Below are 22,838 nucleotides of genomic sequence, written 5' to 3'. Positions count from 1 at the left end.
CTCAGCTGAGACAAATAAAAATACAGAATACAAAAGTTGTATTTCACTGACATTAATTGATTCCTCCCCCATCTGTAACCAAAAAGTCAAAGGGTTAAAAGGGGTTAGTGAAAGACAAATTTAAAAAAAAAAAAAAAAAAAAAGCAGAAACAAAACATTACATTAAAGAGGATGGTACTGATTTAGATGTTTTGTCTGGACAAAGAATTTAACAATGTGAGATTAGTTCTCCAACATCATATTTTTCACTGTCATGAGCCCCACATATTTATGTGAAACCTACAACCAAAAACTAAAAAACAACATAGGGAAAAGGGTGTTATTCACTGGAGGTATATGAAAAGAGGATTTGATCAGTGTTGCCTGGCATCGTGCAGAGAGAAGGTTATTATGGCTTTGATAATTCCTCCCACCATATTAAATCTATCTGAATGCCCTAAAAGACCCACTAATGCGATACATCTGTTGGTTGTTAGTGGAATAGGGCACATATGTTTTTTTTTTGTTTTTTTTAATTTTTATTATTGTCATGAGTGATTTGGTGGTTCAGGATAACCCTCTTATCTGATTAGAACATATAAAATAAATTGGAAATAATAGTGAAGAAGAGAGAGTTATAAAAAAAAGAGAGGGCGATATCAAAAATATTTTTCCAAAAAGGGTGGAAAAACAAAAACAACAAACCCCCATAAAATACTCAAATCAACGAGGATTTATTGTAAAGGAGAACAGAAGCTGTTGTGTTTGAGCAGCAGGGGGCAGCACTGAGCTCACAGAGAATAAAACCAACTTTTAACCAGCGAAGAAGAAACCGTCAACAGGAAGCAAGCAGGAGGGGCTGCTGTTCCTACAAGGTTAGCTCTGCTGTTTGCTGACTTTCTAAACATATTAACTCTATATTTTAGTTATTGTGCCATTTTTGCGATTAAAACCGCAACATTCTGCGTCAGCAATGAAGTCGCAGAAGTGAAAGTTTAAATTAGAAGCTAAATTAATGCCACTTAAGCTTTTACCATTCATGTACAGCATGTGATGATGATAATGAAGAGTTTTAGATTAATGCTAAAAAAAAAAGTCTATACATGTAGTAGCGTTCGTCAAGTATTTGCTGTAGTTATCTGACTGTAACAAACCTTTTCACAGCAGCCATATTGTCATGAAATAGCAGGGTGAACACAGGTGTTACCTACCATTCACGGTGAGTAAGGTCCCAGTCCCTTTCCAGTTAGCGCAGGACATCATTTCCTGTGACACAAACGTCCACAGGAGCCGCACACTGACTCTGTTTGACCTGTAACGAAAACTGAATTAGTATTATTGATAACATCTGTCTTTACCTTACTATTTCATGTAAAAATGGCTGCTGAAAAAGGTGTATTAGTTTGAGAGGTGCTAGCTATATACAAAAAATAAAATTAGAGCTGCAATGATTAATCGATTATTAAATTAACTGCTAACTATTTTGATAATTGTTTAATGGTCTTGAGTCATATTTAAATTTAAAGTGTCAAAAGCTTCTTAAATACGAATATTTGTTGATTCTCAGACAGTAAACTGAATATCTCTGTGGACAAAACAAGACAATTGAGGATTTTATTTTGGGCTCTGGGAAACAGAACAAAAAAATCTTCAGCATTTTTACAAGCCAAACAACTAATTGATTAATTGAGAAAATAATAAATAGATTAATCGATGGTGAAAAGTAATCTTAAAATACAAGACAGCTAAATAAAAAAGCTAGTAAATTAATTTACTAGTTAATTAATAATGTTAGTTGATAAAAATTAATTAATTAATAAAATTAACAATGGCTGCATCCCATTTAGGAGTTCCAGGGCCGTGCTAGCTAACTGCCATGGCTTACTGCAACATTTCTGTTTGTTGTGAAAAGGTTTTTTTTAATAAAATTTGCCTGATCATTCAATGAAACAACCTGACTTAACACTTGACAGTGAAAATAAAGTAACTAGAAAAGTCATTTAGATAACAATATGCAGAATCTCAATACTGCAGGCTCACCAGAGATCAGTGTAAGAGATTTGTGAAGCTGGTTCAATTATAACCCTGATTTCCTGTAAACACCCACGCCACACACAGAAAAATGAGCTTATCTTGGCACTATTCTCACAGCACAGTTTCCTGTTATTAGTTGAGCTAAATACAAATAATAGATACATGACCCACAGGCCATGTGTGTGCATGTGTGTGTTTAAGCTATTTTGGGTGGATATTAAGAGTATTAATTGTACCCTCACATTGATAACTACATGACAGAAATCCAAGCATGTCTAAATAATGGGGGATCACACAGTCAAAGTGCAATAAAATACAATCCCAAAATCTGTATTCTAGGCAGGAAGTCATAATTTCTGGGGACAAACTGGTCAATAATCCTCTCAGTTTGTCCTGATGCAGGTTTGAACAACGGAATAATCTGGTAAATTCTACCACTACCAATGCGAATTATGATTATGAAGGTATAATCTCTTAAATAATACTTTATTATTAATACAGAATAAGCTTTTTTAAACTGAGTAAAGCTCCATTTACAGTGGACCTTGGTCATATTTGCAGTGCAGGTCTTATCTAACAGCGCACTTGGTGGCTGCTGGATTGGTGAAGACTGAAATCTGTTGAAAAAAGCCTTTGTTGATTTTTATTTCATGGTTAATCAAAGTAAGTGAAGGTAGAATCTTAACAAAACATATGGCAAGGAGGATGGATATTAATATTTTTGTAATAATTCAGGATAGCAAATTCTGCCTTGTCTACAAGCTACAAAACATTTTCTGGACCTTGGGTCATGTTCACCGTTCGTCCTCCTCTGCAGGTCTCCATCATGGCCGGCAGACGGGCTCTGAAGGCTGTGCTCATTGACCTGAGTGGAACTCTACATATAGAGGACACAGCGGTACCCGGGGCGCAGGACGCCCTAAACAGGTAGGACAGCTCCTTCAAAACAAGGACAGGGGGTTAAATGAGTTTGAAGTTTTCTGCATGAATGAAATTGAATGTGCTTTTAATTGCAAGATGTTTGGTTTCATGTTTTGGTGCTCTTAGGTTACGGCAGGCATCTGTAGCTGTGAAGTTTGTGACCAACACAACAAAGGAGAGCAAGAGGAACTTACTGGAACGACTGCAACGTCTCAACTTCAACCTCCAGGTAGAACATCCAAAGCCAAGTTTCATTTAGTCCAGGTTTCAATCTAATGTTTAAGTAATTGAAAATGAACAACATAAGAGGAAAAGCGCTTCTCTTGTACTGAAGTTTAGTTTGGTGTTTTGCCTCAAACAAACAGCAATGTCTGTATTCCCCAAAAACACAGTCACAATAAAAGGTGGTATTCCAGAGTAGGACTGGGAGATACATTTTTATATAAAGACCAGGAGAAAAAAGGGTGAATTTAACCATTTTATTTTGAATTTAATCACTTTATTGTCAAGGCACACAGATAATGGACCTAATAGACCCCCCAAAATAACCCAAAAATGTCATACAGGTGAGCCAACCTGTCCTTTTTTTTTTAGTAACAATTCCCTCAGCATCTGCACTCATTTTCTCACCCCATGCTGTTTCTGTTGCTGTGTCACATGTCAGTGGTGCTATTGAATACCAGACCTGTTAAATGATTGGCTGTTGCCATGTCATTTGTAGCTCCATTATCAAGGGATATGATCGGCTGTTTATGAGACAGAAATTTGGTCAAAAAAAAAAAAAATTAAAAAAAATCCCCAAAAGCTTCACTTAAATGCATTAAGTGCAAACATGCCCTAATTGCTATTGATGACATTGATTGATGTCTGTTGCCCATACATGTGTTGCTTTTGTTCTGTTAATCAGTCCTAATCCAGAGGTCACTGGGAACACTTTGTGTTTGAAAACTTCACTGTGCAGGAAAAAGAGATCTTCACTTCACTGAGTGCAGCAAGGAGTTTGTTAGAGCAGAAACAACACAGGCCGCTGCTGCTTGTGGAGGACAGCGCACTGGAAGACTTCACTGGTACGGAGCTGTGAGTATGTGTGCATCTCCGAGAGACAGGGAGAGACTAAGCTTCAGTTGTTTAGCTGTTCTTTTATTTATTTATTTTCAATTTTACTTCTTTTGAAACTCATTTGTTTTAGCGGTCAAACGACCTGAAAATTAAAAATCACTAGATTTTATGATTGTTCATTATTTTTTAAGAGGGTTCGTCAGTGTTTCCTAATCCAAAACAGTGACCATATTCAACCTGTTGTGTATCTATCAGTTCATTTTAAGAGGTCATTAACTTAAGAGTTGATAACTACTGTTGTAGCTGATCTTGACCTCTGACCTGTTGAGAGTTCTCCACTGAGATAAACAAATTATTACATATTTACTGTTATCGCTATTTGCCTCACTGAATAATTTATATATGATCACATTCAGTTTTTCAGTTCACTATTCAGTTTGTAAACTCTCAAAAATAGTGACAAATGGTTAAATTACCATAGGCCATACTGTTCACTTATTGTGACCAACACTGGGAAAACCCAAACTAATTTAAAATGATATGAGACAAGGAAATAAGAACTCTTTGCATTACTGAATCTGTAGTTGTTTGTTCTCAATAAATGTCTTGCTGGTTGAATAATCATAATTACATTAAAACTCATTACTAATCCTACAGAATGGTTGTCTTTAATTGTCCAGGTATTGACACGTCTGAGCCAAACGCGGTGGTCATCGGACTCGCTCCTGATCACTTCAACTATGAAACACTCACCAAGGCTTTCAGGTGGTGAACTCATTCATACAGTAGGACATATTCTTCAGTCACTCACAGAACATCTGAGTTCCAATAATTGAGAAGTTTTCTTTTCCTGTTTTCCCTTACTGTGTTTTTATTTCCTTGAAAAGTGGGCCTAAATCATTTGTGACCTTGAATAATCTTACTTGTTGAACAGAAATTGCAGAATCATTGACTGTGTAGTTCTTTTCCTTCTCTGTCTTGATAACTGTTTTTTAGAAATACAGCATAGTCTGCTAATTGTGTATATTTCTCCACAGAATGATTCTGGATGGAGCTCCTCTCATTGCCATCCATAAAGCTCGGTACTACAAACGTAAGGATGGTTTGGCCCTGGGCCCTGGGCCCTTTGTGACAGGACTTGAGTACGCAACAGACTGTAAAGCTACTGTGGTGGGGAAGCCAGAAAAGACGTTTTTCACACAGGTCAGAAAGTGATGTTTTTACATGTTTCTACCTTTTTACTCAAGTAAGCAACAAAAAAAGGACATGTTACACACTGTTACTTGAATCTTTTTTTTATACTTAAGTCAACGTAATGATATATCTGTTGTGTGTGTTTTACTTTAATCAACTGTAGTCAGATTTGCGCACTTCTTGTGTTTTTTTGTGTTCTCTGAATTGATTCCATGGTTGTGAGGCCCCTTATTTTCTTTTGGTTGTTTCCTTCAAACAGGGTCTGTCTGATTTAGGATGTAGCCCAAATGAAGCTGTCATGATAGGAGATGTAAGTATATTGTGGATCAGTTTTGATTCATTAAGCGAGCTAATTAAGTCAATTTTCTAAATTTAGTGAAGACACATCTTTCTAAATACCATAAGATGTTGACTGAGATTTTTCTTCAAACATACCTCAGTTTTCACTGTTAATCACCTTTATTTCTGTTGGAACTTCCACTTCAAATGAAATAAAACTTGATTAGGTAGAAGAGTTAACAGTTTGTTAATTGCCGTTTTTCCACAGGACGCCAGAGATGATGTGGGCGGGGCTCAGAACGCAGGAATGTTGGGAATTCTAGTCAAGACCGGTAAGAACAATCCTCCTTCAGTTGATTCTCATCCCTCCAGCAGCTTCACTTATCCTTCCAGTTCTTCCTTTCCCTTCACTACCTAAACCTACCTGACAGCAACTACACAGTAACCAGGAATTGTGGTTCTTTTATTCATCTCTCCCTCTTCTTCCACTGTCTTCATTATAACCTACATATCATGGTATTTTCCCTTGGATCTTATCTAATTCATCACAGTATATATTGAGCCACTAATTATGATGATTGACTGATGGAATGCCACCTTCTCTCCTGTCATCTTACAGGTAAATACAGAGAAGGAGATGAAAATAAAATCAACCCTCCTCCACACCTAACATGCAACAGTTTCCCAGACGCTGTCGAACATATCCTGAAGAACCTGCTATGAGTAACAGCACAGCTCCACAGGTTTATTTTGTTATAAAACCTGTCATCTGCACAAGAAAACACTTCCTGGGCAGTTATCACTGTTGTAGACTGCTGTTGTTTTTACAGTGGTGGGGAGGGCCTTCAGCCTGAGTAAGGAAAACTAACCATCCTCTGGTCCTCATTAGTCTGACTGATCGTCCTAAACTCTTAAAAATACATTTACCCAAAAATGTCAGTTTAAGTGAGGGACTGTCTGTTTAAGTCCATAATGTTAAAAGCTATAAGTAAAGTATGCATTTCAGAGTGCCATCTGTTGCTACAATACCAAATGTGTTGTAATACTATAATGTATGAATTAAACCCTGAATGAAAAAATACTCAGCTGGTAACTATTGCTTATTATTCTATGTGAGTATGATTATTGTACATAATGAAGAAAAACTGCATAAAAAACAGTAGGACTGTGTGAGAATATCAAAGTTTCAGGTTCCTGTACTTTAGGTTTGTATTCACACATTTCAGTATTTTACTTTGTCTTTTTCTTTTCTGCCCTCATCCATTTCACAAGACTGAGACAAAAAGTAATGTTCTAAATGTTCATAAATGAAGCCTAGAAATGCAATGTGGAACATTTTTTATTGACCGATGTCAAATATTCCACCAGAAGTTAATTTTGTGTAACTTGCTAAACTAAAGTAATGATGAAGGCAATGTTTTTGTGTTTAAATGTCATCAAGGTGTGACAAAATTATGGAGCTAAACTAAGTTACTGAGGAAACGATCTTGCACTAAGTGTTACAGCAGTGGGTCATTTTGTAGACGGTAAGAAAAAGACTTGAGATATACTGTAGTGTTAAATTAAGTATTTTTTCCTCATGTTAAAATAAGTGTCAGACAGACTCATACTCTCTCTCCCAGGCAGCATATCTGTCCATCAGGTTTCGGGCAGAGGGTTTGGTGTGCGCGATGACTTTCAGGAAGTCAGCTGTTGTCACGGTTTCCAGCTGGATGGCAGGCATGTCAGTGTCTCCTGTGAGGGAGAATCCCAGTGAGGTTACAGTGTTTGATTCAGGGACACTTCACAAAATGGCCAATGTGGAGGGTTGATCTAATGTGGTTATAGGTCGTTGAGCCACCAAGCTTGTGTGTGTTGTCCTACCGTCCTGATGTGACTCCAGAGCATCAAAGATCTTGCGGACTGGTCTCATGGCAGCCTCCTTACACACCAGTCTGATATCAGAGCCAGAATAACCCTCCATCCCCTGAAACACCCAGACATAAACACACAGTAGAAACAGACATGCATGACAAAACAATACATGCGTAATCACGTTTCTTTCTAAACAACAAAACAGATTTTATTTAATCCTAAACATGGCGATTATTTCTAAATACTTGGAAAAAGAAAATGTGGAGCAGATAAATGCTTAAACGTGTTGAATTGTTTTCACTGTAACACACCTTAGCCAGAGTTTCATAGTCCAGCTCAGTTTGTAGCTCTACCCCTCCTGTGGAGCTAAGAGGAGGCAGCCAGTGAGAGATCATGGCTTGGCGAGCCGGCGAGGAGGGAAGACTAACGAGAATCCTCTTTTCTAACCTCCTCAGCATGGCATGGTCCAGTTCCCTGAGAGGAGAGCAGAAACAGTTACATACATATCAGACAGCTGTCCACTTCTAGCCCAAATGTCCTGAATTATTCATAGTTTTCTTCTATGCAGTTTCATTATAGACATAAAAATGCGTGATGTTTTTGTAGGATTCAGTCAAATAAAATGGTTGAAATATGTATGTATGTATCTGCCACTCTTATCTGTCTTCCATCTTTAGTTGTAGATGTCACTATACAAATGCACTCAATTGACACTATCATCAGGAAAAGTAAAATACTGATGGGCATTCATGTATATATGTGCGGTGCATTTATGTTAAAGTGTTACCAAGGCAGGTTGGAGGCAGCCAGAACAAACACCAGGTCGTCTGATCTCGCCAGGCCGTCCATCTGAACCAGCAGCTCAGTCTTCATCCTACGACTCCCCTCGTGTTCTCCTCTAAAACACACATCAGTCTGCTGTTACATCAAATTTTTATTCACCCCCACATCAGTCATTCATTGCTCTTTATAGTTACATGAATAAACACTGTAGTAAAGACAGAGTCAGCCTTATCTTTGTAGTGTTCTGACCATTGTTGTCATTAGTTAAGTAAAGAGCTTCAAAATTATAGCTAAAATGATCATTTCACTTGTCTCTGTGAGACACTAATTATTTATTATAAAGGATGATGTGGATCAGAACCATTACAGTGGAGTTTTGACTCTACATTATTTTTATTTTCAGGAATTATTCATTAATGAAAGCACCATTTTTTTACACGCTTGATGTAAATTTATTGTTCGATTTTCTAATTTATAGATACAGCACAGTTATTGATTATATATCTTATTCAAGGACACTTTGAAAGGACACGTGGCTTTAGGTGAATGACACCTTGGCTAGTGTAAGGAGTGAACCCCTAATCTTAAGCACTGGCGAACAACATTTCCATTTACCACACTTTATGGTTCAGCTCACCCCATGCTGGTTCCTCTCTGGCTCATCACAGACTCCAGCTCATCCAGGAAGATGGTGGATGGAGCGTGGTACCTGGCCAGCTCAAACAGAACCTGCAGACATATAGACAGTTAGATTTACATAAATGGAACCCACACAATTCAAAGTAAAGCATGTTCCATCTTTCCTGTGTGTTGAGGAATAACCTACCCTGACCAGTTTCTCAGAGTCTCCTCTCCACTTGCTGACAATGCTAGAGGCAGAGATGTTGAAGAAGGTTGTCTTACACTCTGTAGCCACAGCCTTGGCCAGCAGCGTCTTACCTGTACCTGTGTATGTGAGTCAAACGGTGAGAAAAGTTGCACATCAGGAAGAATTCTAAAAGGACTTAAGGAAATTCTTTAAAGTAGGCCACTGAATATGTTTTTCTTTCATCAGCAAACCTGACATTGTTTGACACAGGGTTTCTGCAGGTTTCAACAAGTTAAATTAAAGACTTCTTAAGACCTTCGTAAGACCATATTGCATTTGCATTATGGGTTAATGGGTCAATATTGGTTTTGTTTTGTTTTTTTACTATTTGATCAATACAAATTAAATGCATACATGAAAGTACTGATCACATTATATGTTAAGGACCTGCAGAAATCCTGTTCACAGTACTGGAAGTCTTACCTGGGGGTCCATAGAGAAGCAAGCCCTTCCACGGAGACAGAATGCCTGTAAACATCTGGGGGTACTGTGAAGAAAGAAAAAAAAAAGAGTCAAAGCTTTAGTAAATCACATCACAATTCAATATGAGAAATAGCTGCAAACATGTTCTTCCAGCAACAAAACATGAACTACCATACTCTTCAGACCAATCAGAAGCTGAACTGTGTCCAAACAAAACTGATTCTCTTGATTGTATAGCTGAGTCAGTGCTGCAAACACCACATGCTGCAAATTAGTCTGAATTTTAGGTGGCAAACAGAGGCCGAGTCCAATCACCAAACTGACCTTATACCCCAGAGAATGAATAATAATGGAGACAGAAGTTGTGGATTGTGGGAAGGCGGAGGTGTGGTTTTATTCAATAAATGAGGCCAGCAGAACAGAGGGGAGACGCATCAGTCCTCATCTCCGTCTGTAAATGTCAAGAGGATGCAGACAACCTGATTTGTTGTCATCATATCCATGGGAGAGGTGCAGGTGATGATGACAGAAGTGTGTTTGTTTTCAATGTGTGTTTTCTCGACTAATGTGTTTATGTGGCAGGTTTTATTTTAATCTCTGTATGCAGAATTGCAAAACTGCGAATGTGTCTGTGTATATAAATATTAATTTTACATGCCATAGCATGTGTGTGTGTCCCTTCCTCCCTGTCTATCTATCCATCTCTGTATGTGTGTGTTACCATATTATCCCAGATATAGATTTAATGTCATCCTAACAGACTGGCTGACCCCGCCGCCCTCCTTCTCTTTAAGCCCTTTAAAGGAGATGTATTCAGAATCGAAGACGGGCGACCGGAGCTGAAATACCAGCATGCCCGGGCAGCGGCCGCACCTTAATGGGATAGACGACGGCCTCTTTGACTAATCGCTTTGCGTCCTCCAAGCCGATGATGTCCTCCCATCGCACATTGGGGCTGTGCAAATAGATGTCCTTTAGGAAGAACACACAAACACACAGTGAGGGATGCATGTGGAAGAAAATAAAGGCGCACACACACATCTCAATGCGATTAGGCTTGTGTAAATGGGTGTCCTTTAGAATGAAACCTCAGATAAGGGAAATAGATAGAACCTGGGCCTTCATTAATACAACAGATCAATCCATTCACAACAAAGTTCTTTGCTGCTCTCTAGTGGACACATTTGGTAAAACATGTAAAGCGTATGTTCACATTCTGTGGCTTCAAGTTCAGATAAAATCAGCTCCTTTACATGTTTGTTTTTCAGCATGTGTTATTCCTGTTTGTCACTTTTTGCAATACAATGTTTGTGTGTGTGTGTGTGTGTGTGTGTGTGTGTGTGTGTGTGTGTGTGTGTGTGTGTGTAGTACCCTGCTGATGATTGCAGCCAGTTCTCTCATCTCACCAGTCATTCCAGAAAAGCCACTGAGGGGCTTCAGCAGCCGTTCCTGCACAACAACATAAAATCGTTATTATTCATAGTAGTGTAGAAGAAGTACTTGGATCTTTTACATAAGTAAAAGTAGCAATACCACAGTGTAGTAATAATCAATGAAATAAAAGCCCTGCACTAAAAACCTTACCTAAGTTAATGTAAAAAAGTATTAGCATTTTAAGTATGAGAAGTAAAAGTGCTTATGTGCAGAATAATGAGTGCAATCTGGAGCAAATTTTAATTACTTTATACACCACTACCTTCCCCCTTAACTCATCAAATCTTAATATATAATAATACATCATAACTTTGCTGATTACATTTTGTATATTAATCTGAATATGCAAAGTAACTGGTAATTAAAAATAGGAGTGGAATAAAGTGGAATAAAAACTACTACATGCTTTTGAAGTGTAGTAATAGAAGTAAAAACTTAATTTACTTAACTTAATTAAAACTTAATTACTTTCCACCACTTGTATAGTACAATAAGTAGTTCTACTATTGCTGTTTGCTGTCATGTATTTTGTGCCATTCAAATGTCAAAAAAACAACAACCAGAAATTATATTCTGGCATGTTTTACAGACCAGATTAACTGCTGATTGTGAGGATGATCAGTCCAGTGTAATTACCATGGGGTCTGAATCACTGCCAGCTCCTTTGAACGTATCACGGAGTGAACCTTTGCCGTCAAGGCCCTAAGACAGGAAATACAAGATTTTGACACATTTTGGTTACCATAGCCATAGTGCCTGATTTTTATTATTATTTTTTTTAATGAAATGGTGTGTACATATTTATCAGTTTATCAGACATAAATGCAAACGCATCCAGAAAAAGCCACCAAAATGCACAAACACTGACATCACAGTGACACATTTCAAGATCAATAACTTGTTTAGTTAACGAACATTTGATCTAATACAATTACAAGGCAGAATTCCTAGATTCTATCCTGAACGTTATTTAGACCCTGATATTATTTTTATGATTTTCTGTTTCACAGTTTATGAATTGATTTTAAATAAATACCAAAAAAACAGTCTGTTTTCAAAGTAAGTAGAAGTAAACCTCCTTGTGTAGATCAGAGGGATGACTACTGCACACTTTATCTTTTGCCCAGATATTGATGGAATTAGACAATTATTTACCTGCCAATTTCCCTACACATTACTTTCCATTATTGTTCCTTGTATGTATATTCTGACTAGGGAATATGCTATTGCTTGCATGGCATGCTTACAGCAAAACAAAATTTAAGATTATTTACTTTTTAAAGCCTTTATAATTAAATATGAATTTAAGACATTAAGACTTTTTAAGGATGTGTAACCACCCAGCCACATATAACAGAAAATTCTCATTTGGATAATGGTTTGTTTGTTTCTAGTTTTACTGCATGTGGGTTGATCATTTCTGAAATTGACACAAATAAAACGTGTCCTTTAAAAAATAACCATCACTTCTATACATAAGTAAAAAATAAACTTTTCCTTTGTACCTTTCTGTTCATAGCTGCCTCCCCTGTTGGTCCATTTCTGATGGAGGAGACATTGAGACCAAACTCTGATGACTCTGGAGGAACAGACAAGTCGTTCTCCTGGAAAATGAAACACAGTCATCAGGATGTCAGGGTAATCTGCCTTTATTTTTAGTATTGTGGCTGTTCTGTGTTTACTGATGTGTACGTTTGTATGTGAGCTTGTGGCTGTCCTCTTGGCTGCATTTGCGGACTGTGGACTCTGGGACTGGTTGATTTTGGGAAGAGGCTTCACAGCTGAACAGGGACTCCTGAGGGACAAATAGAGACACAGAGAGACATACATCAGTGGAAAATGTTAGGAGAGCTATCACAAGCAGATTTTTTTTAAACTGAGATTTTTTTCTGTTTTTGTTGTGTAGTTTACTCATTTTTAATATTGTCAAGTATGTAAGGACAATACTGAGTCTATTAAGTCCTGAACATGAAAGAAAGGTGTAAGAAATGACGAGACTCACCTCTTTACTCCACCACTTCTTGCATGTCTGTTTTCACCTTCACATGAATAAATACATATATATTTATTAATTTACTACATCCAAATAATCCAGAATTTAGCACCAAATGTATGCAACTGAGCAGGAGATGTGATTTTAATGTCGCTCAGAGTTTTAGCAGTGATCATTTACCTGGTTCTGCTGTTCTCCTCATGAGTTTGGGATATTTCTGGAACTTGACGTAGTGATAGCTCTCGTACTCCATCAGCACCATCTCCAGATCGATGTTATCGCAAACCTCGAACTTTCTCACACCTCCATTAGTCTCCTGGTCCAAGGCCACTGCTGTGGCCACATAGCTGGTGAATGGACACACATGATAACAACTCACACACGTGCATGCACAATGGAAAGATCAGACAGCAACATAAACAAGGTCAGCAACACAAACAAGGTCAGCTATGTCTGCTGTCTTGTGCAGTGAACCCAGCGAGTCCAACATGATTTACTTTTTATGTATTTAGTTGATGAACTGCATGTTGGCTATAAAGTCAGACACTTTCTGCGCAGACACACACAGACAAACACACAGCCCTCTGTAGGCTTCTTACTATGGACCCAACAGTAATTTTAAATTAAACCATAAATATTAGTATTTCGAACTATTTCCCCTCTCGTTGTCTTTTTAAATTGGATTGGTGTATGTTCACTTGCCACTGTAACATGTAAAATGTCTCATCAATATCTATCCTATTAAAAATGCCTTTGTGCTGCAGTGTGCTATAAAAAAAAAACAAAAAAAAAAAAACTTTAAGGTCAACCACACATGCCTTAAGACTAAAACCAGGTGTAATTTACCTGAAACAAACTGAAATGTTATTGTGTACTTAAGTCTGTGTCAGCTTGGTCAAATTTGAACAAATTATCAACAAGCACATGGAGGCATTAGTGCATGTGTTTATTAAGACAGGGGTGTCTACATGACTCTGAGTCAACTGCTTTCACAAACTGTTGTGTTTGTATTGTATTTTATCTATTCTGAACATCTTCAATTTTACCTCTGACAAATACCCCCCATATTATAATAAAAAACTAAAACTGATATTGAAACTAATATGTAAAAACTAAAACTAAACATTTTAAAACAATAAAAACACTTTCGAAACTAAACTGAATTGGAAACAAAAATGAAAAATGAAACAAAATAAAAAACGAAAACTAATAAAAAATACAAAACTATAACTCAACACAATAGCTCACACACAACTTCATACTGACCCTTGCCCCAGCAGGTGTTGGTAAATGAGGATGAGCAGGCTCTTCCTCCTCATCTCAGTCCTAAGCTCATCCTGTTGAACAGAAACACAAAACAGAGGCTCAGTACCACCTCAAACACAGCTGCTGCACTAATAACAATATTAATCATTAAAACTAGTCAATGTGTGGTACTATCAGTGCTTTGAATCTAGGTTGAAAATAGTACAATTGTTGTCATACCTATTAGATCTTTTTTCACATAGGATTTGTGACTGGGTTGAGGAGAGAGACAACCTCCCAGTAGAGGGCGACAAATTGCCACAAATGACATACACCTGGCGCGGTATCTAGGCAACAAGTAAACGCCGACTCTACATGCATGCTAACTTCGTTAGCTTAACGGCTAAGTGTTTCACGTTTAATTGTGACAGTTTAGCTGCTGATTGCTGTATAACATATGTGTAAAATACAATGACCTGGCGACGGACACATGTTAGGCTCAGTATAACGTTACTAGCTTGTCATTTGGCCAAAAGCTATTGCGTGTCCCTGTCCCAAACAGTTATCATGGCAAGTGAGCTAAAAGTTATTAGCTTCCAAAAAGCTGTCCATCAAGTCTGCTAGAAAACATACACAAACACACACAAAAAAAACAACATTTAGTTATTCACTCACGGCCTCCCGGGCTTGATGGGCGATTTTCATCGACTGGTATGAAAGCTCCATCATGACTGTGAGACGTTAGTAAGACAGCAAGTCTGTATGTGTTGTGATGTTCTCAGTTGTTTCTGAAGCCTGTTCGCTGTGCGGGGTCTTGTGGGTTTCCCCTCGGGGCCACCGTACGTACACGTGGAAAAAAAAAAAAATACTGACAATGACAGTGACCGAAGTGTTGAAATCATATAAATACAGTAAGCTTGTATTTAAAAAGTTATATTTGAAAATATACAAAAAAAAAAAACCTTGTTTATAAAATATGCTTGTTTCACAGGACATTTCACAGGAAGACTTTGAGATCCCAGTCTTCTTTAAAATGGATTCTTTGGGGCTTTAATTTTTTAATTTCTGGGGACTGAGCACGGTGTGTGCGTGTTGCCTTCTACTCATCTTAATCACAAATACTGCCCATAGAGTTGAACAATTAAACTTAAGTCTTATTTACATAGATATGTTATTCCAAATGCAATGATGTAAAAGAATTCTATACAAAAACATGAAGTCATGTGATACTGAGTGTGCCCACTAGAGGGCAATAAAGAGCTTTGTTGTGAGTAAATTGAAGCTACATACTGAAGTACCCAATAATCAAGGCCCAGGTTCTATCTATTTCCCTTGTCTGATGTTTCATTCCAAAGGACACCTATTTATGCAATTCTAATCACATGAGGACATATGTCTTATATCTTTTTAAAAATATATTTTATATTGCATCCCCTTTTTGCAGTGTTTCAATACTTGCATCCTGTATCCGTATGTGCTCATTCTTAAGACATAAAATTGTATTGCCCCAGTGTGAGGCGGAAGGACATCATCGGTCTGGAGAATGCAAAGCGATTAGTCAAAGAGGTCGTCATCTATCCCATTAATGTGCGGCCGCTGCCTGGGCACGCTGGTATTTCAGCTCTGGTCGCCCATCTTCGATTCTGAATACATCTCCTTTAAAAAGAAGGAGGGTGTTGACATTAAATCTATATCTGGCATGATATGGTAACACATACACAGATGGATGGATGAACAGGGAGGAGGAAACATCAAATAGGATATAGAGCATACATAGAGTATTAACACCTACATACACAGCCTACACGCAGCATGCACTTGTGCAAAGGTATGTAGAGCATGCACACACAAAAGAGTGCACGATCAAACACACACTTCTATCATCAACACCTGGACCTCTCTCGTGGATATGATGACAACAAATCAGGTTGTCTGCATCCTCTTGACATTTACAGACGGAGATGAGGACCGATGTGTCTCTCCTCTATTCTGCTGGCCTCGTTTATTGAATAACACCTTCTGTTCACTCAGCATCCCTCCACCTACCCACAATCCCTAACCTCATCTCTATTTTTATTAACTCTCCGGAGAACTATATATGAGGTCAGTTTTGTGATTATACTCAGCTGGCACTTGTTTATTGCCTTAAATTACCCCGATTGTTTACTTTTGTTTGTTTTTCAGAACAAAGGCATCTGTGATGGATTATATACTGTGATTATAAGTCACTCAGATGCAGTATATACTGTGATGAATAGTGATGAAAACCACCCTGCCAGTGGTGCTGTGACTTTAGTGAAGGTTAGGTTAGTTCTTAGATTGATTTGTGTATATAGTAATAATTAATAAACCAGGCTTGTATAATTTTCTTTCAAAAACATTTATTTCTGTTGGCACTGTCAGTTTTCAGCTTCACCGTACAGTAAATTGCACATCAGAGCATTTTTTTGTTTTGCCATCCTGATGGTTCTCCAGTTTAGAGTAGTACAGTATAATACAGTATCATTCAACTACCATGAAAACCCTATATGGTGCTTGATGGATTCGTGCATCAGTCTGAAAATATGGCAATTTTATCTGACAGGGTTCAAACAAGGAGATAGCGGATTCAGCAGCAGCGAGTTGCTCGTGTAGTAAAATTCCAGGTGAAATACACCAATCACATTTCCAAATGGCTTTGATTTTTCTGCCATTTTAGCTCAGTATTCTGTTACAGTATAGAGAACGAGGCCTGTAGATGTGGTTCTGTTTTTGCCCTGTTGGGCTAGTGCAAAGTTCCAGACGTTGAACAGAGGCAAAGCAGTCTCACTTGGTCAGAGCACAAAATTATTCAAGTTTATCTCAGCAGTGACATTTTCAAAAGGATTGCAACAACTCTATTCAAACTCATGACGCTCTCTGATGCAGTTTTTGAATGAAGTCACCCTTTACAGATTCAGTCCATCCCATTAATGGTCCGGAATGTAAGATTTAGTGGCATTAGTGGTGAGCTTGCGGATTACAAACATGTCTCCTCACCCCCCCCCCCCCTACAGTGGTGAAATTCGTGCAAAATGGGAACGGCGGGCAGACTCTGTAGAAGAGGACTGCTCCCGCTGTAGATATAAACTGCTCAGGCAACAAAAACAAGATTCTTATTTTCAGGGGCTTATGCACTGATGAAAACATACTTTTGAATGATATATTGATGTAATAATATTCAATTTCTGCCAATAAATCACCATAAATCTTACATATTGGACATTTAACTGGATGAATGGAACATGTACAATTACAATATAAAATGGCAGAGGTCTAAAAGTACAGAACAGCAGCATTTTTATCCATTTTCTTACCCACATAGGGACACCACAAACATTTCAAAGGGCTCCTGAATTTCTCAGAAAGAGTATTTTAGTGTTTTCTCTGCTTTACAGTTTGCAAATAGGGCTCCAAATGTGATTAGATTTAATGGACAGACCTCTACCAAAGTGATGAGAGGAAAAGAGACTGAATTACACCTAAAAAAGTTTAGGCTGTGACAGGAAAAGGAGGAGAAATGTGACAAGTGCTCCATTAAAATTGAAATCTGATGCTGCCCAGTAGCTGTGAAGTGGTTGAGCGCACACCATGACAGTAACTACTATATAATCATTAAAACACTGCCGTCTCTGAGCTGTTAGGAACTGGACTATGACTCACAAGAAGCCAAACCTGGGACATTGTGCACAGATCACCCTGGCAGTTTTCTTTAACATACCACCCTTGGATTTTCAACATTTTCAAAAAATACTTTATATTATATACAAGTCACTGAATGTGAATGAGGAAATGGAGATCTTGGATCTTTGCAGCAAACATGCTTCTTGGATTCTTGATGCTAGTTTCTATGACTGGTTTGAGAAGTTAGATCTTCATGAAGACGATCATTTTCATTTACTGAGAGTCCACATGCATATAAATATGAAATGGGTTTTTAGCTAAGAAAATAGTAGTTTTGAGATATTTTTGTCATTGCATATTTGTTTTAAAAGTGATTCCTTGGTCCCCAAATTTGAGGGTCAACACCCAGTGTTCATATGACAGCATCAGTATTTTATAATAAGTGCTTACATTTTAAAAGTGAGTCCTTGCTAAAAGAGTGAATACTCAAAAGCCTGGTTACAGATTATTCCCAAAAGAATCACATATTTGGAAAGAGTAGAAACTACTCGTTTCTTTAAGCCAGATCCTAAAAAATATCTGTCCGCACTGTAGGCAGTTTGAGCTCTTGGAGGAATGCTCATTGTGTAGAGTAAGACGCTATCACAGAAAATGGCGGGCTGAGAATTGAGTTAGGAAGACATGTTGTTGAATATTATCAATTATTGGTTTGATGTCACTAGGTACAGTGAAATAGACTTAAACACTTTGAGAGGCAAGAACAAATTTGAATCGTCTACACTTCCAGGCAAAAATATTTGAACTTGAATGATTTTTCACAGACTTTTTTTTCCCCATGCTAGATGTCAGTGGTAAAATGGTGTGCCATGACAAGGCAAACTGTTACTGTCCCAGTGTGGGCGTTTGAGCCTCAGAAAACTCCGGCCTCTGTAAGTAGTGTACCAGCCTCGAGCAGCAGACCTTTGACATAGACGCGCATGGTGTAGAACATTGTGACAAAGTCCTGGGTACTGAACAGGGTGTCTGCTAGAGCAAAACCCAGCGTGGAGGGGATGAAACCCCGGCCATACTCCACCATCCACGTCCCAGCGCTCCACTGGACCGATGTGGCCTCACCTACACTGTGTACAATGGTGTCACCTGGGAGGTGGGGGGTTTAAGGGAAGATAAACAAGAAAATATGGTCACTCCATTAATTTAGGACCTAAAGAAAACCATTCATATACAGTAAGATCATAAAAGATTAAAATCTGTTACCAGGGTAGTATATTTCACTTTTGGTTGTCCCCTCCTTCCATTGTCTGAAGGTGCCAGATATGATGGTGTCAGAAATCTCAGCCCAGTAACGACCTGACAGAAGAGGGCAGACATGGTGTGACGAACATATCACAAGGGCCAAGAAAATGGCTTCTAGGTATTTGGTTTTGGAAGCTGGGAGACATGTACTGCATATTTAAGGTTTTATTAAACAGATCACTTGTGTTTGACCCTTACAAAAGCAAGAGCGCAGACAAATTTTCAGAGGATTATGCATAAATGTTGATGATTTTATTTGATGATTCATTTCTCTCGACTTTCAACCACCTTCATTCCTCACCTGAGTGTCCTCCTGTGTCCACTGCAGTGCCAAACAGCAGCAGGTACTCTGTGAGCGAGGCGTGGAGGAGACACATGGAGCCCATCCAACCTCCGGCGTTCACAAACACCCACTGCAGGTCCTCATCTGGCAGGATGTGGCCGGGATATCTGGTTCAGTTACACTTTATTTAGCTGTTTTTCAAACATATATTCACATCAGAAAGGATACTGATAAACTGCCAAGGAAGACTGATGAATGATTATTGTTTATGGATGCGTGATAGGGATTTTTTCAACCAATTAGCATAACAGGTAAATTATTTGCTTCTCACTGACAATATTGATAAGACAACCAATAATTTAACATTTGTAACCCCTCACACCAGTGACAACCATGGCTGGAGGCATCAATGCGACATCACAAGAGTGCCTTGAGTTATTCCACTTGGACTAAAGGATGAACCGATTAAGATTTGGTCATTGGAGGTCACTGTGACCTCACTGACATCACTATTACAAGAAAACAAAGAACAGTCCTGACCCCTCCCACCATGTAATTTTTCTAGTAAAGTACATCAGAGAACTTCACAAAAATTTCTTGGTTTTTATACAGAATTTTGCCTAAGAACTCAGATTACATTTATTGGAGTAATAAATATAAATTTCCCATTATCAGCCAAAAATCTATGACCCTCAAATTTATCATGCATCTCTGTTATTGTTGATGGGTGTAATGGGCAGCATCCGTTACTGGCTGGCCTTCTTAAAAGATTAAATCATTACTTGGCTCATTAATAAATAGAAAATAAATCATTAGATGCAGTAGTGGGTAACCAAGTTTTGTCAGCAGAGACTGGATCAGCAATACGACATATCATTTGGCTTTAAACACTGACAATTTATTAATCGATTTATTCAAAAATTAACAGACTTTTACTGGTTCCTTGACATAAAGTGTTTGAATATACTTCTGATGCAAAATAGTGTAATCATTACCTCTTCCTGAGCTCCACCACCACTTTGGAGAAGGCCTGCTCATGGTCCTGTCCTGAGAAGAGAGACATTTTTACAGTATGTATGGATGGCGGGGAATAGAACTACTTGGGCTACACACAGATAAGCAGATTTACTTTAAACTGCATTTGAGTGAGCGGCAGGTTGGTCATGACTCGATTTAGACATACCATTCCTCATTACAAACTCACCTGCATACTGTTTAGCCAATTTGGCGACGTCTTCTTTGTTGAAAACGTACTGTTTGGTGGCCATCCATTGCCGCAGCAGCAGCACGACCAGGACGGTGACTGCGGCGAACACGAACAGTTTAAAACTCGTTCTGACAACAGACATGGTCAAAACAAAACTAGACAGACAGGGACAGAGCAGCAGGTGTTACTACACGTGGAAAAAGAGGCAGACAGATTGCTCCAAACCCCCCATCGGCAGAGGAGGCGTGAGTCCACAGGACGGCTTCTTCCTGATCAGCCGGGGGCGGGAAGTGACTGCTCAGCCAATCAGAGTGCGAGTCAGTCGCGTAGGCGACGGCAACTTCAGGGTTGCCAGCACATTGTAAACCCCCCTTAAGTAGTTTTTATTTATTTTGCAATTTTATATAAAAAGAGGTATCCATAAAGATATATTTAAATATGTTATGTTAAATGTGAACATTAATTGAATATCTTCTTATTATTTCGTCGCTTTCGTCCATAATTTTGCAGGTTTTGATGTTTGTCATCACACGTGGATTTGTCTCAAAGAGCACGTTTTTATTGTTTGTCAAAAATACAGGAAGTAGGCCATAGGGTTTTGTGGACGAGTTAAAGCTATCTGGAAGCTGTTAGCGTAAGTTTAGAGGGGGTTGATGGTACAGCTGTTTGACACAGCGGAGGTGTCAGTTGTCAAACACCACCGACCAACATGAGCAGCAAAACAGAGATCAGTTTTGATCCAAAAGGTATGGAGCTATATGATTTTTCATTCATCCAGGATAGCAGTAGCTGCAGAATGTGCTGTTAACGCATATACAGAGAAGTAACTTTATACAAAATACGCGAGCTTTACATTTCTTTGCTAAACGCCAACTCCATGGATTCATTACACTGCCGACCACTTCTGTTGATATGGTGAGCGGCTGTTTCCATACCCTCCACATACCGAAGGCGAATCATAACAGTTACAACAGATTTATCTCATCAAAGTGATGCTATGTGGATTATTTACAGGCCGAAGTTACTGATAGGTCCCAGCAATTCATAAAACATAACAAATTACGTTTTACCCCGGAGCTGCTGTTTCTGATAGTGGAGTAAACATTAAATTAACAAATTTTTAAATAAAGATCGGTCACCTTGAATTTCCGTGTAAAAGACACCGTATAGGTTTGCTGAAATCAATAAATGTTGATTAAGACACTCAGTCCAGTACAGTGACACAATTCCAGGATGAAACTAATTGTTTCAACATTGTGCTGCAGTTCACACAGGCAGCTGTGGAGTCTCGTGACACGAGTTTCTGCTGCGTTTCCTTTTTGCAAGTTGCAGCGACAATAAACGGTCATCACTTTAATCTCTAGATATACTTTAATCATATGTGCCTGAATACTGCTGGATGCTTTTCAGTATTTGATGTGTTTCTTATGTGTAGTAACTTGAGCATTACATTTCCTAAATTAAACTGATTATTCTTTCAAATATGATATGTTGCATATAAATGGCATACAACTCAGGATGACTTCTTTGCACATTCATCTGATTAGATTCCAATATTGGTCACTCTTTCCCTCTTAAAAAAACCCGCACTCTCTGTCTTTTGTCTCTTAAACCCCTCAGAGCACCAGCACCTGCGTTATAACCCTCTGCGGGACACCTGGGTCCTGGTGTCAGCCCATCGCATGAAGAGACCCTGGGCAGGTCAGGTAGAAAAACCTCCTGAGGAACACATACCCAGATATGACCCCGGCAACCCACTCTGTCCTGGGAACACTCGTGCAAATGGAGAGGTGAGAACAGATGGTTACAGGTAACTGAACAGACATAGGGCTACATTATACAGCAAATGAAAGCTTACATAATAATGCTGTGGATGGCAAAACAAATATTGTGTTTTCTCTTTCCCATTTCTGATACCTGTCTTTTTCTCTCTAGGTCAATGCAAACTATGACAGCACCTATGTTTTTGAAAATGACTTCCCTGCTCTTCAGCCAGATGCTCCAGATCCTGGTGTGTGTCATTTCTGATGCCATAAAAATACTTTAACAAGTCATTGTGTTACATCACAGACACTATTTAAGCAGGTGGTTGCAATATCAGTGTATCTGTGCTCAGCTGCTCACAAAAATGCAATTTTGTGGCTTATTCTGCTTTAATGTAGTTATTATGCTGTTTGGTGAAACACAATGCAGTGTAAGTCTACACGCATAGGTTGTTTGTTTGCTAAGTTTATTTGTGTGTTAATTTTAGTTTAGTCATTAGTTAGCACAAATGTAGTTTTTACACTTTTTCAGAACTTTTATTATGTGTGTGACCAGCAACTGTCCACAGCTAATCATGCAT

The 22,838-nt window shown here is 38.4% G+C and overlaps 4 protein-coding genes across 4 annotated transcripts in view; 2 read left to right on the top strand and 2 right to left on the bottom strand.

The window, feature by feature from the left end:
- The first annotated feature begins 781 nt into the window (after nt 1-781).
- hdhd2 (haloacid dehalogenase-like hydrolase domain containing 2) lies at nt 782-6,559 on the top strand. Its single transcript, XM_084746340.1, has 9 exons — nt 782-854; nt 2,831-2,940; nt 3,061-3,163; nt 3,896-4,001; nt 4,674-4,758; nt 5,031-5,196; nt 5,447-5,497; nt 5,735-5,798; nt 6,086-6,559. Exons 2-9 carry the CDS (start codon nt 2,840-2,842, stop codon nt 6,187-6,189), a joined length of 780 nt encoding a protein of 259 aa, XP_084602466.1. The 5' UTR covers nt 782-854; nt 2,831-2,839; the 3' UTR covers nt 6,190-6,559.
- A 231-nt stretch (nt 6,560-6,790) lies between these two features.
- Nucleotides 6,791-14,847, bottom strand: katnal2 (katanin p60 subunit A-like 2). The gene is made up of 16 exons (XM_084746341.1): nt 14,742-14,847; nt 14,088-14,158; nt 13,002-13,168; nt 12,831-12,867; nt 12,521-12,623; nt 12,334-12,432; nt 11,465-11,530; nt 10,766-10,843; nt 10,268-10,366; nt 9,395-9,458; nt 8,930-9,048; nt 8,741-8,832; nt 8,108-8,218; nt 7,632-7,794; nt 7,330-7,432; nt 6,791-7,200 (listed from the first exon to the last, which is right to left on the bottom strand). Exons 1-16 carry the CDS (start codon nt 14,793-14,795, stop codon nt 7,061-7,063), a joined length of 1,566 nt encoding a protein of 521 aa, XP_084602467.1. The 5' UTR covers nt 14,796-14,847; the 3' UTR covers nt 6,791-7,060.
- Nucleotides 14,848-18,461: 3,614 nt separating this feature from the next.
- sigmar1 (sigma non-opioid intracellular receptor 1) lies at nt 18,462-20,782 on the bottom strand. Its single transcript, XM_084746031.1, has 5 exons — nt 20,492-20,782; nt 20,283-20,334; nt 19,306-19,454; nt 18,966-19,058; nt 18,462-18,848 (listed from the first exon to the last, which is right to left on the bottom strand). Exons 1-5 carry the CDS (start codon nt 20,634-20,636, stop codon nt 18,619-18,621), a joined length of 669 nt encoding a protein of 222 aa, XP_084602157.1. The 5' UTR covers nt 20,637-20,782; the 3' UTR covers nt 18,462-18,618.
- A 263-nt stretch (nt 20,783-21,045) lies between these two features.
- Nucleotides 21,046-22,838, top strand: part of galt (galactose-1-phosphate uridylyltransferase) — a 38,170-nt gene continuing 36,377 nt past the window's right edge. The window contains exons 1-3 of the mRNA XM_084746032.1: nt 21,046-21,240; nt 22,115-22,284; nt 22,430-22,505. Coding sequence (XP_084602158.1) covers nt 21,204-21,240; nt 22,115-22,284; nt 22,430-22,505 — 283 coding nt within the window. The 5' untranslated portion in view covers nt 21,046-21,203. The remainder of the gene's footprint in view (nt 21,241-22,114; nt 22,285-22,429; nt 22,506-22,838) is intronic.

Source organism: Lutjanus erythropterus, chromosome 20 (assembly GCF_056507025.1).
Source record: "Lutjanus erythropterus isolate fLutEry1 chromosome 20, fLutEry1.hap2, whole genome shotgun sequence".
NCBI lineage: Eukaryota > Metazoa > Chordata > Actinopteri > Lutjaniformes > Lutjanidae > Lutjanus > Lutjanus erythropterus.
Note: the sequence above shows the minus strand (reverse complement) of the source record. Positions and strands in the feature narration are given on the sequence as shown.

What these genes read in the sequence shown, in the direction of transcription:
- sigmar1 (XM_084746031.1), bottom strand. Translation starts at nt 20,636, where the DNA reads ATGTCTGTTGTCAGAACGAGTTTTAAACTGTTCGTGTTCGCCGCAGTC. An exon ending in ATTGGCTAAACAGTATGCAG is followed by an intron (nt 20,335 to 20,491) that starts GTGAGTTTGTAA and finishes CTCTCTTCTCAG; the next exon opens with GACAGGACCATGAGCAGGCC. An exon ending in GGACACAGGAGGACACTCAG is followed by an intron (nt 19,059 to 19,305) that starts GTGAGGAATGAA and finishes CTCTTCTGTCAG; the next exon opens with GTCGTTACTGGGCTGAGATT.
- hdhd2 (XM_084746340.1), top strand. Translation starts at nt 2,840, where the DNA reads ATGGCCGGCAGACGGGCTCTGAAGGCTGTGCTCATTGACCTGAGTGGA. An exon ending in AAGCTGTCATGATAGGAGAT is followed by an intron (nt 5,498 to 5,734) that starts GTAAGTATATTG and finishes GTTTTTCCACAG; the next exon opens with GACGCCAGAGATGATGTGGG. An exon ending in GGGAATTCTAGTCAAGACCG is followed by an intron (nt 5,799 to 6,085) that starts GTAAGAACAATC and finishes GTCATCTTACAG; the next exon opens with GTAAATACAGAGAAGGAGAT.
- katnal2 (XM_084746341.1), bottom strand. Translation starts at nt 14,795, where the DNA reads ATGATGGAGCTTTCATACCAGTCGATGAAAATCGCCCATCAAGCCCGG. An exon ending in CCCATCAAGCCCGGGAGGCC is followed by an intron (nt 14,159 to 14,741) that starts GTGAGTGAATAA and finishes TCTGTTCAACAG; the next exon opens with GATGAGCTTAGGACTGAGAT. An exon ending in AGGCAGCTATGAACAGAAAG is followed by an intron (nt 11,531 to 12,333) that starts GTACAAAGGAAA and finishes TTCCTGTCTTAG; the next exon opens with GGCCTTGACGGCAAAGGTTC.